The sequence below is a fragment of the Osmerus mordax genome, chromosome 9 (genome assembly GCF_038355195.1).
Source record: "Osmerus mordax isolate fOsmMor3 chromosome 9, fOsmMor3.pri, whole genome shotgun sequence".
Lineage (NCBI taxonomy): Eukaryota > Metazoa > Chordata > Actinopteri > Osmeriformes > Osmeridae > Osmerus > Osmerus mordax.
Genome location: NC_090058.1, coordinates 16,080,433 through 16,095,223, shown reverse-complemented (window position 1 = coordinate 16,095,223; position 14,791 = coordinate 16,080,433). Strand labels below are relative to the sequence as shown.

At 49.8% G+C, this 14,791-nt stretch overlaps 1 protein-coding gene across 1 annotated transcript in view; it reads left to right on the top strand.

The window, feature by feature from the left end:
- syne1b (spectrin repeat containing, nuclear envelope 1b) overlaps positions 1-14,791 on the top strand; it is an 88,987-nt gene that overhangs the window by 30,066 nt on the left and 44,130 nt on the right. The window contains exons 46-72 of the mRNA XM_067244025.1: positions 179-386; positions 800-912; positions 1,035-1,240; positions 1,523-1,672; positions 2,057-2,348; positions 2,531-2,703; positions 3,069-3,378; positions 3,505-3,669; positions 3,814-4,170; positions 4,429-4,565; positions 5,303-5,480; positions 5,618-5,800; positions 5,964-6,107; positions 6,768-6,923; positions 7,353-7,517; positions 7,778-7,950; positions 9,313-9,466; positions 9,718-9,861; positions 10,488-10,652; positions 10,958-11,275; positions 11,593-11,748; positions 12,089-12,259; positions 12,386-12,712; positions 12,888-13,040; positions 13,413-13,580; positions 13,730-13,906; positions 14,113-14,259. Of these exons, the coding sequence (XP_067100126.1) occupies positions 179-386; positions 800-912; positions 1,035-1,240; positions 1,523-1,672; positions 2,057-2,348; positions 2,531-2,703; positions 3,069-3,378; positions 3,505-3,669; positions 3,814-4,170; positions 4,429-4,565; positions 5,303-5,480; positions 5,618-5,800; positions 5,964-6,107; positions 6,768-6,923; positions 7,353-7,517; positions 7,778-7,950; positions 9,313-9,466; positions 9,718-9,861; positions 10,488-10,652; positions 10,958-11,275; positions 11,593-11,748; positions 12,089-12,259; positions 12,386-12,712; positions 12,888-13,040; positions 13,413-13,580; positions 13,730-13,906; positions 14,113-14,259 (5,190 nt within the window). The remainder of the gene's footprint in view (positions 1-178; positions 387-799; positions 913-1,034; positions 1,241-1,522; positions 1,673-2,056; positions 2,349-2,530; positions 2,704-3,068; positions 3,379-3,504; positions 3,670-3,813; positions 4,171-4,428; positions 4,566-5,302; positions 5,481-5,617; positions 5,801-5,963; positions 6,108-6,767; positions 6,924-7,352; positions 7,518-7,777; positions 7,951-9,312; positions 9,467-9,717; positions 9,862-10,487; positions 10,653-10,957; positions 11,276-11,592; positions 11,749-12,088; positions 12,260-12,385; positions 12,713-12,887; positions 13,041-13,412; positions 13,581-13,729; positions 13,907-14,112; positions 14,260-14,791) is intronic.

Here is a 14,791-nt window from a genome sequence, read left to right as displayed (position 1 = left end):
GAGATTAGTTCAATGATCCCAAAGGAAATTCATGAACAAAGATCAACATTCACAAAGTGGATGTACGTACAAAGGGATTTGGACACCGGTAATGGATTTGGTGTGTTTAACATGGTTCTGTATTTACGGGTGGTGTGTTTAACATGGTTGGTGTATACGGGTGGTGTGCGGCCCTCAGGACCTCCAGAAGGAGCTGCAGAACCAGCAGGGCTCCATCGACTCCACCCGGGAGAGCCTCAACACCCTCTGCAGGAAGTACCCGTCTGAAGAGCTAGCTGGGCTGGGCTCCGCCCTCACCGACCTCATCAAGAGCTACGAGGCGGTGAACCAGCTGTCTGCCAGGACCCTGGGCTCCCTACAACACGTCCTGCAGCACCACTTCAACGGTGGGCAGATATGGGTGAAGGAGGTGGGGAGGGGGTTGCTGTAAGGATGCAGGGCTGGGTTATTGTGTTTGCTCCATCTGGTGATGGCGTCCAATGAATTGGGTCTATTTGAATACAGAATAAAAGTAGTTAAAGTTATACTTTTCTGAATTTGAATGATATGAGAGTGCCAAAGTAATTTTAGTTTATTTTAATAGAATAGAACTGTTGAAATTGTTCATAGATTTGCAATCCCAGAATTTATCCCTGGAATTTGATCTCCATAGTGTGATTGTGTAGAAACTGTTGTTTCTCTCAGTTGAAAGATGGTGCTATAGTCCCAATGTTATTTCTCAATTTTTCTTCATGTTGAAATATGGAATGTGTTGATGGTAGTACTGAAGATGAGTGACTTCTGCCCCGCTTCTCTGTAGAACTGGTGCAGGAGTTCCACCGCTGGCTGTCCGAGCAGAGAGAGATAGTAAAGGAGTGCTCCGACCGCTCAGGAGACATCCACACTGTGGAGCGCAAGCTGCAGAAGCTAAAGGTACATTCCACCACCCGCGCACCGCTCAAATCCAGTCTACAGCCGCGGTCACCGCTGGTTCTGACCCCTGCAGACAGTCTGCACAGCCCATCTTACCATACATTTCCCTTCCCATCCTCCAGGGGGCACTGGAGCGCGTGGAGGAGGGTGAGGTTCGCCTCACTCAGGTGTGTGAGGAAGGAGAGAAGCTCCTGCTCCACCTCCCCAAAGCCAGTGCGGCCCAGGTCCAGCTGCATCTCTCCTCCATCCAGCAGGACTGGGACGGCTTTGTGGAGCAGTGCCGCCTCAATCAGCAGATTCTGGAGGAGAGCGCCACCCAGAGTAACGGGTGAGATTGAGACTCACAGCCCTGGCAGGACCATGCAGATGGCTTGGGATGTTTGAGGTTGATGAGGTCATGGTTGATGTTGACGTGGGATGTTTAGTATGTCCTAACGTCCATTGATCTTTGAGATCTTGGAGACCAGGCCATGTTCCTCTATCAAGGCCACTGTGGGTGACATAGGAGCATCACCAACACTGTGGTGTGTGTTGTCGTCACTTTGGTGCATGTGTGTGTATGTGTCTGCCCTGTGGTGGGTTTATCAACACCATGGTGTGTGTGTGTCAGGTTTGAGAGCCGTCTGAAGAGGTTAAAGTGGTGGCTGGGGCGGACGGAGCAGCGGTTGACCGCAGAGCTGCCGGAGGGGAAGCCCAGCGGGCCGGAGAGAGCCAGACTGGAGAGGGTGGACGAGGACCTGCAGGAGGTGCTCAGAGAGAGGTCTGGATCTCAGCTCTGAAGCTCCTGTGTGCTGTTATCTGCATTAGGATAGGTTTTTCGTGCCAAATCTTTCAATCTAAACCTGTGGTACTGCATATTCATATCTGCCATAGGATCGATGGCTTTTAGCCATCATTTTATAAATATTATCCATTGAATGGAGATCATTTCATCATATCAGTTTAATATACACTATCTGGTGTAATAAAATTGTTTTACTGGTCAAAAAGATTGGTGGACTCATTAGCAAACATAAACCTAGAATTCTTTAATTTAGTTATTGGTTATTTGTTAAATGGTTACTAGCTCATTTTTAATCACCATGTCTTCATACATCCAACCCTCTCTTACCAAACCCTACGTCCACACGTCTCTCCCGGCCAGGGACTGCTTCGAGCGCCTGTGCCAGGAGGCGCAGCTCCTGAACGAGGGTGGGCGCGGCGACGGCAGCGAGATGCGGGTGGCGGCCCAGCTGCAGTCCCAACACCAGGACTTGCTGCGGCGCGTCCGGGAAAGGCTGCGTGGCGCCCAGCTCACCCTGCAGGAGCAGCAGGCCTTCCAGGAGACCCTGCTGGCCACCTGGGCCTGGCTCAATGCCGCCAAGGACAGGCTAGCCTCGCTTAACAGCACGCTGGGGAACAAGGAGACGTTGGAGAAAAGGCTGGGCCTGGTGCAGGTCCGTTTACTGAAGGGTTGGGAGTGTGGTTGAGTTTGGGCTTGTCTTGAGATTTTTGCTTCTTCTTTTGTCTTACTCAAGTGATTGTTTCATCCTCTACTCCTCTGCGCATGTTTTCCTTCCTTTCTTCCTTCTTTACTTATTTCCCTACTCATACTTCCCTTCCTCCCTCCTATGAACAGGACATCCTGCTGATGAAGGGCGAGGGCGAGGTGAAGCTGAACATGACCGTGGGGAAGGGCGAGCAGGTGCTGAAGCACCACAGCGAGGAGCGCCAGCAGGCCATTCGCTCCCAGCTGCAGAGCCTGAAAGATGCCTGGGCCAACATGCTCATGACCTCCATGAGCTGTCACAGGTAGGCCCGGCCAAATCCACCCTGTAGCACAGCTCCATCAGAGCTGCAGACCTGAAGCGGGTTATCGTATGAATTGAGTGGGGACTCAATAGGGGATATAAGACCCCCAATTAGGGATGTGTGGGGGGCTCACAGACAGCTTGTGTGTTCTCTGCTGGTGCCAGTGGACACACCGGGGGGCCTCAGTCTTAGTGGGTTTGACACACTGTGTGTTTACCCATGTTTACCTGTGTGTATACTTGTGTGTTTACCCATGTTTACCTGTGTTTACTCATGTTTCACTGTGTGTATACCTGTGTGTTTACCTGTGTTTTACACATATTTACCTGTGTGTGAACTGGTGTGTTTACCTGTTGTCCCCTCAGCCGTCTGGAGTGGACGGTGACCCAGTGGAGCAGCTTCCTGGACAGCAGAAACCAGCTGCAGCAGTGGATGGAGACAGTGGAGCAGGATGTGGGCGTGGCCCTGGCCCAGCAGCCGGGGCTGAAGGAGAAGGCCTGTCTCCTGGAGCGCCTCAGGGCCGTGCTGGCCGATGTGGACGCCCATGGCGCCACGCTGGCCAGGTTGATGGAGAAGGCAGTGGAGCTTCACGAGAAGACCGACGACCCGGTCTTCGGACCGGAGTCGAGGGCGGAGCTGAGCGTGCACTTTGTAGACATCACAGCCGTCGTCAAGGTAGGCCGCGGAGAACCAGGGGACTGTCATTACGGCATTTTGTGTGTTTGGAAGTGTGGCTGTGTTCAAGGCTGAGTTTCCCATGATTGATTCTGAGATTGTGTCCCATGATACTTTGCTCCCAAGGCTAAGGTCCAGGCCATGGAGGACATTGTGTCAGAGCATGAGGAGTATCAGGAAGCTGTGAGGGACTTCAATGATTGGCTGACCTCCGCAAAAGAGGAGCTTCAGCGCTGGTCTGACCTATCAGGAGACTCGGCCTCCATACAGAGGAAGCTCTCCAAAGTCCGGGTGAGGATGTGTACATAAAATCCCAACAATCCATCACTCCCACTGTGATGTTGAACGGGATATCATAACTCTCCGTCTCCAAAGACACAAACCTCTGCTTTGATGTAATGATAACAGATTCCTGTGTGACTTCCTCTGTGTCAGGAGCTGATTGAGTCTCGAGAGTGCGGCCGAGAAAGGCTGAGCCGGGTGCAGCGGGCCGGAGCGGCAGCCAGGGACCACACAGGCGCCGGGGGCTTCGAGGCCGTGGAGCGGGAGGAGTCAGCGCTACTGTCGTCCTGGGAGCAGTGGGAGCGCGGGGCGCTGCAGACGCGAGGCGCCCTGGAGACAGCACTCTCTCAGATCGCCTCCTCGGAGCAGGAATTCAGCAGCCTGACTGCCCGGCTGGAGAAGGACCTGGGGGAGTTTGGCGGCCAGCTGAAGCAGCACCGCCTCAGGCTGGCCCAGGCCGAGGTGAAGAGCAGCCCGGAGGAGGCCGTGGAGGGTTGGCAGATTGCTAAGGTGAGGACCAGAACCCTGCACCTGCAGAGCACAGGAACAGAACAGCAGATTTACATCTGGAATGATTCAAATGTACATTTGGCAAATGCTCTTATCTGGAAACGGCTGGAAGTGGCCAGTCGTCATGTATCCATTTTAGCAGACACGGATGTGGCTAGAAATGGCTTATGAGGATTGTTGAATTCTCCCACCCATTCTAAGGATTAGTACCAAAGCAACCACAAGATCGGTCCTTTTCCTCTCTGTTGAATTCTCCAGGACACTCTGGACGGGCTGGTGAAAGCAGAGCCCATGTCAGACAGCCTGAAGACCCAGCTGAACGACCTGTGCCGGTTCTCCAGAGACCTGGGCACTCAGTCAGAGAGGGTGTCCTCCCTCATCAAGGAATACAACAGGTGAGTGAGCTTCACGAAGCACCAGACACTCAAACCAGAGCCTGTTTAAGGAGAGCCTTGCCACTCCCTATTAAACCCCATTGTACCGAATTTGGCTGCAGTTCCACCAGAGTTCCACTGGGGGTGATCGCGAGCGAGTGCATGTTGAATGGGAGTCTATGGAGATAAACGGCTACATTTGTCTCTTTCGCCTGATTGTCGTTGAGAAATCTCCGATTCTTTCACTTTTCCATGTTGATAAGAGCATTAAAATGAGAAAAAATAATGGGACAAAAAGAAATCAAGGAACATTTAGAATAGATAAAAATGTGCGATTAATTGCGATTAATTGCGAGTTAACAATGACATTAATGCGATTAATCGCAATTAAATATTTTAATCGTTTGACAGCACTAGTTGATTGTAATAAAAACTATACATTTATAGACCTTTGGAAGAAGTCACACCAACCTTAATCCCCTAAGACCAAAAATGTGTTAGTCCTTAGGTAGGAAGCATCACATACAGGCGAGACATATTATTATCTTCATAACCTCCTTGTAGCTTTGGTAATATTTAGAAAGGTATTTCATACCAATAAAGCCTTTTCTGAACTGAACTGATAAGTGAGATTGTTGAGTTCCCAAAGCTGAAGCTGAAGCTAGTCTAGGCTTTGTTGCTGTCTTGAAGGTGCCTTGCTTGAACATTTTGCTTGATATTCAACCCCCCCACCCCACCCTTCCTCTGCTGTGGCTCAGTCTGAGCCTCCAGGCCTCCAGGCAGTGCCATAGCAAAGAGAAGGTTCTAGACCAGAGGTTCCGCTCCGCCTACCGAGACTTTCAGCAGTGGCTGGTCAACGCCAAGATTAACACGGCCAAGTCCTTTGACGTGCCACAGAACCTGAGCGAGGCCTCGTCCAGCCTGCAGAAGATCCAGGTATGCCACAGAGAGACAGAGAGAGATCCATTGGCTGTTTCACCACAGATAGACACAGAAAGCTCATCCAAAGCCCCTGTCTGTTGAGAAATGGACGGTTTCCCACAGTGAGTCTTCATCTCTTGGTTCCTCTGCAGGAGTTTGTGAGTGACAGGGAGCAGGGCCAGTCTAAACTCAACTCGGTGGTGGTCAGTGGTGAGCTGGTCAACAGTGTTGCAGTGAAAGACAGGGTGGAGGCTGTTCTCTCTAAAATAAGCAGTGCCAGAGAGGACTGGAAGACTCTCATGTCTAACCTTCACCAAAGAGAGACAGCTTTGCAGGTAAGATATCTGGACATGTCTTTACTCTCTGTCTATTTTATTATCTGGATATTTTATTAGATGTGACTAGTCAATTATCAGATACAATGTCTATTTGATCAAATATTATTCAGTTTGCGATGAAATGCGTGTGGAAAATCACGCTGGACTTTTTTGCTTCTAGAACCTTCAGTCTCAGATGAAGGACTTTGAGGCGAGCGCCGAGCCTCTCCAGGATTGGCTGAACGAGACGGAGGCCAGCGTGCAGGAGAGCAGCGCCCGTCTCCATGACCTCACCGCCAAGAAGCAGGAGCTTTGCAAGCTGCAGGTACAGTTCCCCTTAGGGTAGAGAGAGACTGCTAAAAGCCATCCACATCACCACCAGCCCCACCAGCACTGCCGAGAGGAAGCCCATTTCAGTCTCAGGAAACGACGGTCTCTCATCCAGCTTGCAGTGCCGTGTCAGCGCTCGTCTCAACAGCTAACCGCTAATGTGCCGCCATCTTGTCCTGCTCGTCTTTAAGGCTGTTAATGTTTCTGTTCATTTAATATGAAATAACAATATAAATTTTAGGTTCTGTTAGGGTCTTTCAAACGCTCGCATTAAAACTCCCTGTCTGCAGTGTCCATAAATCTATTTTTTATGTGTCAGGATCCTGAATGCTGTTTCATGACCCTAACATTGACAGGGTCCCTTCCCTCCCTCCTCCTCTTTCTCTCAGTCCCTCCCTCTTTCTCTCCCTCCCTCCCTTTCCCTCCCTCCCTCCATCCTTCCCTTTGTCCCCCCTCCCTCCCTCCCTCCCTCGCTCCCTCCCTTCCTCTGTTCCTTTCTCTCTCCCTCCCTCCCTCTTTCCCTTTCGCCACGCTGTCTTCCTAACCCCTGTGGTCTAACCGTCTGACGTTAACCGTCCCGTCTCCTTCTGGGTCTCTGTGTGTGTGTTTGTGTGTGCTTGCATGCATCTGTGCTAACCTGCTTGTGCTCTTCCAGTCTGCGCTAGAGGAGTTAGCCTCTCAGGAGGTTCAGCTGAGCAGGCTGAGAGAGAAGGCTCAGCGCCTGTGGGACGAGCACGCCGCCGGAAAAGGCTTTGTGCACCGTGTCTCCCAGCTGTCTGCTCAGTACCTAGCTTTAACCAACCTGACCAAGGTAACGTCTGCCTGCCTGCCCGCCTCTGTATGGCCCCTGGGCTGGGAGAGGAGGGCTCTGGCACTTGACTATGTCTGTGTGGAGAAAGCCTTTGCTTTACGTTGTGTAATGTTAATGAACGTGCCAATTCGATTGTGCCTATTTCGTAGGTGTGGTGAAAGTTGTGAGTTGTAACCTAACATGGTTTCTTGTTTACTAATTATTAGCGTGATAGCTTTTCTTGTGTTCACATGACTATGACTGGTCTTACATTTCTCCATAGTCGTTCTATTGTAGCTTTGTAGCATTAGCATGTGTGGGCGCCTGGGTGAGGTGTTCCTGGCAGCATGTGTGGGCACCTGGGTGAGGTGTTCCTGGCTTGAGACGAGTGAACGCATGCAGGGAGAATGTGCAGCGCTGACTGGGAATCTGGCTTGTGTGGTTCCTCAGGAGAAGGCCTCCCGCATCGACCGCATCGTCACTGAGCACCAGCTCTTCTCCCAGGGGCTGAAGGAGCTGCAGAACTGGGTGGCAGATACAAGTCACATGCTGCAGACCTACTGCACCCCCACCGCTGACAAGAATGTTCTGGACAGCAGGATGATAAAGCTGGAGGTACGGGACACAGACGACAATCGGCCGGGACGTTGTTTTATGCTTAAAGATTATTTTTGATGCATATTGTGACCACAGTGGATGTGCAGTCATGCTTTTAGACTCTCTTGTTGTTAGTTTTGACATAAGAGATACATTTCCAATGCATGGACTGACTGGTCCCTAACTGAAACAGAGATACAGTTATACTGTACTGTAATAGTAACAGGGTTTTAGTACCGTGAACCAGACTGACCATCTTCTGTCTGGGCCCCCACCAGGCCTTGTTGACAGCACGCCAGGAGAAGGAGATTCAGCTGAAAATGCTGGCCACCAGGGGGGAGTCTGTGCAGAGGAACACCTCAGCTGAGGGGGTCCCTGTGGTCCGGAAACACATCCAGGACCTGAAGGACTCATGGGATGGCCTGCTGTCTGCCTCCATCCAGTGCAAGAGGTCTGGATCCTTTCTGTCCTCTTTAAATCAATTGCTCAGAACCACTCTGAGAAGTGCAGTGTTATCACAATACAGGAATTCCATGTAGAAATCCAATGATATCTAGTAGAACACCAGTAATTGTGCTTGCTCTCAGCAAGGCACCCTATTGTTATCTCACATATATTTATGTTCCCACCCTACCTAGGCCTGCAGGGTTTTTATCTGCATTGAAAAGGTTTAGGCGGCTTGCCTTTCGCACCCCTCCTTGGCCTTCTAGGAGAAATTGCGCTAAATAATAAATCGTCCATGCATTTATTGATGGAATTCGGTATTCCCACCAGCCCGTTAGACTATTGTTTCGTTACACGCAATAGCAATCCCGTTACTGTTACTACTGTAGCTACCAGCCAGTTAGCTAAATTCCATCGGCTTCAGCTTTAGACCAATAGGAGCTGATAGCTACAGAAAGCGAGCCAGTCATGTTTCCTTCTCGCTAAACAAACTTGTCTTGATTACTAGATGATGCCTACAAATATTAGTAGAAAGGGAAAACTTAATAGGAAGTTTAGGTCGTATATAGGCCTTGTTTAGGACCATTTTTACACAAGATTGCCCAATGTCTTATTCATAGGCGTTACAGATTAAGCAGCCATGCAATATTACAGTTACTGGAAGAAATCAAAGATTACATTGAATCTCCAACTCAGCGTTCACATTCCATTCCAGCAGTTGTCAAACTCCTCGCTACATTACAAATATTGGCATCAGGATAATTTCAAACAGTCATCGCTGTTTTGACTTTGGTGGCTGATCCATGATAGAAAGAGAGAAGGAAGCCCATTCAATTGCACGTTTAAATGCTCGCAATGTACGGTATAGTGGGCGGAGAAAGGCGCTGATTACCTGATGACCTGCAGGTTTCGTAAATACGACGTAAACTGAAGTATCACAGCGTGTGCAATCTGCGGGTTGGCCATGGCGCTAATAACGCTACGTTTGTGAATGTACGTACATGAGGCCCTAAGTATTTTGAAGTGGAAATAAGCAGCAACAAATGGATGTTTGCTTTTTAATCTATGAAATCTTCATAATGTACAGACATAGTTGTAAAAATGTAAGTACACCCATAGAGGCTTGTTTTTCTCCAAATATTTGGACATTTGATATTATTTAAAACAATAGGTTTGGAGGTAATAGAAAATAGGTGAAACTGCCCCTACTGCAGCGGCCTCAAGCACTATCACAATTTCCCCACCAATGGTACCCTCTCTAGTTCCAAGTAGAACTCCTGTAATTGAAAGTAAAACTCCAGTGCTCCCAGCCATTCCAAGTGATGATGACTGTGTGGACTGATGTGCTGTGCTGTCCATCTCCCCACAGCCAGCTGGAGGGTGCCCTCTCCCAATGGACCAGCTACCAGGAGGACGTGCGCCAGTTCGTGGCCTGGGTGGAGCGGGTGGAGGAGAGTCTCAACCCGACAGACAAACAGTGTCCAGAGATGAGGGACAAAACTGCCAACCTGGGCAAAGCCAAGGTATCAGATACATGCTGCAAGACAGCACACATGCCCGACTGAGCGATACTGAATGTATCTGGCCAGGTTTAGATCCAAGTTAACTTAAGTTAATGATGCAGTATTGACAGAGTATTTCAAAGTAGATTTCCTTTTACATTTGTATGGTGCATGGGCTCTTGGTCATCCACCAACACAATAATATGGCCACGTTTGAAGCCTAAACAGCCTGTGGTTGAAGTGAACCCAGTGTTGTTGTGGTGTTAACTCAGCTGCTGCACGAGGAGGTGCTGAGCCACAGCAGCCTGCTGGATACCATCACGGCTAAGAGTGCCAGCATGGCGGAGCACTACGTGGCCCAGCTGGAGCTGCAGGACCTGCAGGAGCGCTACAACACCGTCAGACACAGAGCCAAGGTACGCAGGCTGCAGAGCAGCAGCACATAGCAGCAGGAAAACTATTTTTTTTATTATTATTATTATTTAGCTTTTATCCAAACCGACAGACTGTACATTGGGGATTTGAACCTGCAACCTTTTGATCTGCGATTAATTGCTATACATACAGTCCCAGGTGCTTCCCAGGTGCTTCCCAGGTGCTTAACAGCCTAGGTGCTTCCCAGGTGCTTAACAGCCTAGGTGCTTCCCAGGTGCTTCCCAGGTGCTTAACAGCCTAGGTGCTTCCCAGGTGCTTCCCAGGTGCTTCCCAGGTGCTTCCCAGGTGCTTAACAGCCTAGGTGCTTCCCAGGTGCTTCCCAGGTGCTTCCCAGGTGCTTCCCAGCCTAGGTGCTTCCCAGGTGCTTAACAGCCTAGGTGCTTCCCAGGTGCTTAACAGCCTAGGTGCTTCCCAGTTGCTTAACAGCCTAGGTGCTTCCCAGGTGCTTCCCAGGTATATAGGTATATAGTTATGTGTAGTTATAGTTTATATATCTGTTTATATGTAGGCTATACTTACTCCATCCTATAGATAAGGTGCACAGGCAACCTGAAACTGAAATTATGTATCTCCAACATACTCATAGCTAGCGTGTTTGTTCCTCCAGAGTGTGGTGGGAAAGGCAGAGCAGCTGGTTCAGGCTCACCAGGAGTACCAGAGGGGGCTGCAAGCATTTGAGCAGTGGCTGGAGCAGGAGCAGGAGAAGCTGGGCTGCTACACCCAGCTGGAGGGGGAGTTGGAGACTCTGGAGGAGACTCTTCAGAAACTACAGGTCCCAACATATAGCATCTCTTTGTGTTCACTTACAGAAACAAAATTATGAAGGAACTATAAAGGAAAATTGCCCTTTTTTACCTTTTTAACTGATAATAGGAAATACAAATATATTTAAAAAAAATTATCTGCTTTCACATACAGGAATTAGGGATAATTTACACTTTCTACCCTTTTGTTGAAGTGAAAATACTCCATAAATAATAGTAACATTTGAAATAATGTTAACTCAGTTATCCAGTGATCCTTATTTCCTATGCGTGGAGCTCCAAACATTGACAGGTTACCTAATTCCATTCCCAGGAGTTGCAGAGACACTGCACAGAGGGCCAGGCCCTACTCAACAGCCTGGTGGTGAGCCGAGACCACGTTGTCCCCTGGGGGGCCCCCCAGATCGAGGACCGGGCCCTGGAGACCCTGCAGCAGGACTGGAGGATGTACCAGGGCCGCCTGGGAGACACCAGGGCCCAGCTCAACAGCGCCCTGGCCAAGCTCAGGCAGTTGGAGCAGAAGTTCCAGCGCCTAGACAGCTGGCTCAAGGGCATGGAGACCAAGGGCCAGCTGCGCAGCCATCGCAGGTCTGACCGGGAGACCAAAGAGGCTCAGCTGCAGCTGATTAAGGTCAGCAGGGGGTCAGGAGACTCTGGGGGGGTCACAGCTAGTCTCTGTGTTCTTGTTGTTGTGCTGTAGTTACTGCTTCTGTGATATTGAGATCTTGCTTTCTCTTGTCCCTCTCTCTAGCTTTGTCCTTGCTCTTTCTCTCACTTCTTTTTTCTCTCTGTTAATGTATATGTCTCTCTCTCTCTCTCTCTATCCCTCTCTTTCTATCATTCTACCTCTCCCTCTCTTTATCCCTATCTCTCACTTCTTTCTTTTTTCTCTGTTAATGTCAAACCCTGACTCTATCTCTGTCTCCCCCTGCTCCCCCCTCTCTGCAGGGCTGGCAGGAGGAGGTGCAGGTGTACCAAGAGGAGATGGAGGGGCTGGGTGTGCTGGCTCGCCAGGTTCTGGATGAGACCCACATGAGCAGCCGCGTCAGCACCCGGGCCACCCAGCTCACCGCCCGCTACCACGCCCTGCTGCTGCACCTCCTGGTAGGGCCCACACACACACACAACCTGACACACACACAAACACTACCTGACACACACTGCTACACACACCCCCATACACTGATACACACACACACATACACACACTGACACTGTGACATGGGGCTCTGTTACTGGCCAAGCTAGCATATAGAAACCCAATGTACACGTCTATGAGCAAATAACCGATCTAACCGAAGAAAACCTAACACTCAACTGCACACACAACCTCTGACACACACACCCTCTGACACGCATGCACACACATCTGCCAGTTGATATGAGCGGCCCTATCCTCTCTTTCCTGACATGTTTCCCTCCTGTGTCCTGGTCTGTGTTGTAGGACACCATCAAACAGCTGCAGGAGGAGGTGTCCTGCATAGAGGAGGCCCACAGTGGCTTCAGCACCTTCTCTGACTGGCTGAGCACCGCGCAGAACAGCTTCAAAGCTGTGGCTGTCAACATCGATACGGTGGATCGCGTTGCCATGGAGAGGAAGATGAAGAAACTGGAGGTACTGAAGTTAACGGACCATCTAAAACACCAAACATCATAAAACTGCTCCAAAAAAACCTCCTCAGCTCTTCTCAGTGTATAACAGCAGCCTGACTGCCGTGTTCCTATCCTGTCTGTTTCTCAGGCCCTCCAGGCAGACATGGAGCAGGGCCACAGCTTCCTGAAGACCATGAGGGAGAAGACAGAACGAGCCATGGCCTTCCTAGAGGAACCCGAGGCCCAGAAGCTGAAAGAGGAGGTGGACGAGCGCCTCTCCCAGCTGGAGGGGCTGACGGCCGCCCTGCGCACCGAGCACAGCGCTCTGGAGAAATGCATCGCTCTCTCCAGAGACTTCCTGGACAAGTACAAGACCCAGGCCCAGTGGCTGGCAGAGACCAAGGCTCTGCTGGGCTGCTCCGTTGAGCCCAAGGCAGAGCTTTACCAGAAGAAAGCTCAGCTAGCCAAATACAGGGTAGCTCAACGGGTCATAATAATACCGTTTTATTTCATGTAAACTGAAAATACTTTACACAAAACAAAGGAAATACTTAAAAAGCTGTCGATTATTGTTGAATGTCACTTGTGTAGAATACAGGGTGGCTCACAAAGACTCATTTCATAAACATTTGAATGGTGTCATCATCTAGACTATCCAGCAGACTGTGCAGTCTCACGAGTCAGCGGTGAGGTCTGTGGTGGAGAAGGGAGAGGTTCTGCTGGAGACAGTCCACGATCCTACCATCAGCGACAACCTCAGCCGGCTGCAGACCGACTATCAAGACATCTGCACTGCAGCCAAGGTAGGTCTTACCATGGACCATGTTTTTGAATTTGGTTCGAATTCTAAAATTATAGTCTTACTACGTCAGGTACATTCGGCTGCATAGGCAGGTACAAAATACACATTTTATAGCAAAGCAGATTGTATTAATATTGCCCTTTTTTATTCATGTAAGCATGTCATAGAGGGCTTCACATACGCCCAAAGAAATGCACCTAAACCAACCTAAATATTGGTTTATATATTATCCGTGGTGGTCTCTACTCACTGAAGGCCTGTGGTCGTATTAGCCTACCTGACTGTTGTATCTGGATGGAGAGAGGTTGGAGATGGGGGGGTTGTTGTCGTGGGCTAGGCTCTAAGGAGGAGGTGGGGTGGTGTTTGGTTGCAGGGCCAGGTACAGAGCATGCAGGAGTGGCTGAAGGAGCACGAGAGCTACAACAGCGATCTGCAGGAGGTGGAGAAGTGGCTCCTACAGATGTCCAGCCGCCTGGTCACCTCTGACTCCATGCAGACCATCAGTATGGAGATGGCCACCCAGCAGCTAGCCAGGCACAAGGTGACCGCTACCACCTGTGCTCACAATGGGACAATGTCACAGGGGTGACCAATGACAATGAATGAAATTAATCGTTTGGCTGTTGCTTGGTGTGCCATGGTCCCATTTTGAACCTGTTTTGAGACTGTTTTGTTTCTGGGTATTTGCAGGCCATAATGGAGGAGATCGCCGGCTTTGAGGAGCGCCTGACAAGTCTGAAAGGCAAAGGTGAAGACCTGGTGGCCAGCGGCTCTGACCAAGTGCAGGCTAAGATCAGTCAGCAGGTCCAGGCCCACCTGCAGGGCACTAGAGACAGTTACTCTGCCATCTGTAGCACCGCCCAACGCGTAAGTCGACATGTAATGTGAATATAATAAATATATATAAATAAAGGATTCATGTGGGGATTTGAACACACAGCCTCATCATGTGTAGTCAAACACTCTAACACTGCACTAGACATATCCTCAGACACCATTATCTACCTGAGCACAGTCTTGAGCTCTTCTCTAACTTGCCTTGGCTGCGGTGTTGCGTGTGCGTGCTCCCTCAGGTGTACCAGAGCCTGGACAGGGAGCTGCAGAAGCATGTCAGTCACCAGGACACCCTACAGCAGTGTCAGGTCTGGCTCTCCACGGTGCACGAGGAGCTCCGGTTGCACGACCAGGCCCCCTCCGGCCTGCAGGAGGCGCTCAAGCAGGTACTGCGTAGCGCTGACCCATCTCCATAAACAGACATTGGAATCAAGTGACATAATAATAATTTTGTCTCCATGACAATGAAGTGTGTTGTGGGCATAGATATATATATAAACACTAGATGTCTCGTCCGCGTTGCCGGACAACGGAGTCGAACGTCTGCACATGGCGGCCATCTTGCTACAGTAAACTCGCTCACCCATAACATTGTGTTGATGCTACATGTACTTTTTAAATGACCATAACTTGCTCAATTTTCAACCGATTTTGAAACGGTTTGGTTTGTTATCAACGTCAGAGATGTCGGTATGCCACTGCATACTTATGAATAATTATCGGTTGAAAATTGAGCAAGTTATGGTCATTTAAAAAGTACATGTAGATTCAACACAATGTTATGGGTGAGCGAGTTGACTGTAGCAAGATGGCCACCATGTGCGGACGTTTTAGACTCCGCCGTAAGACATCTAGTGTTTATACATATCTATGGTTGTGGGTGTCTGTGCTCTGGAAATTCCAGCATTCCCGTTTCCA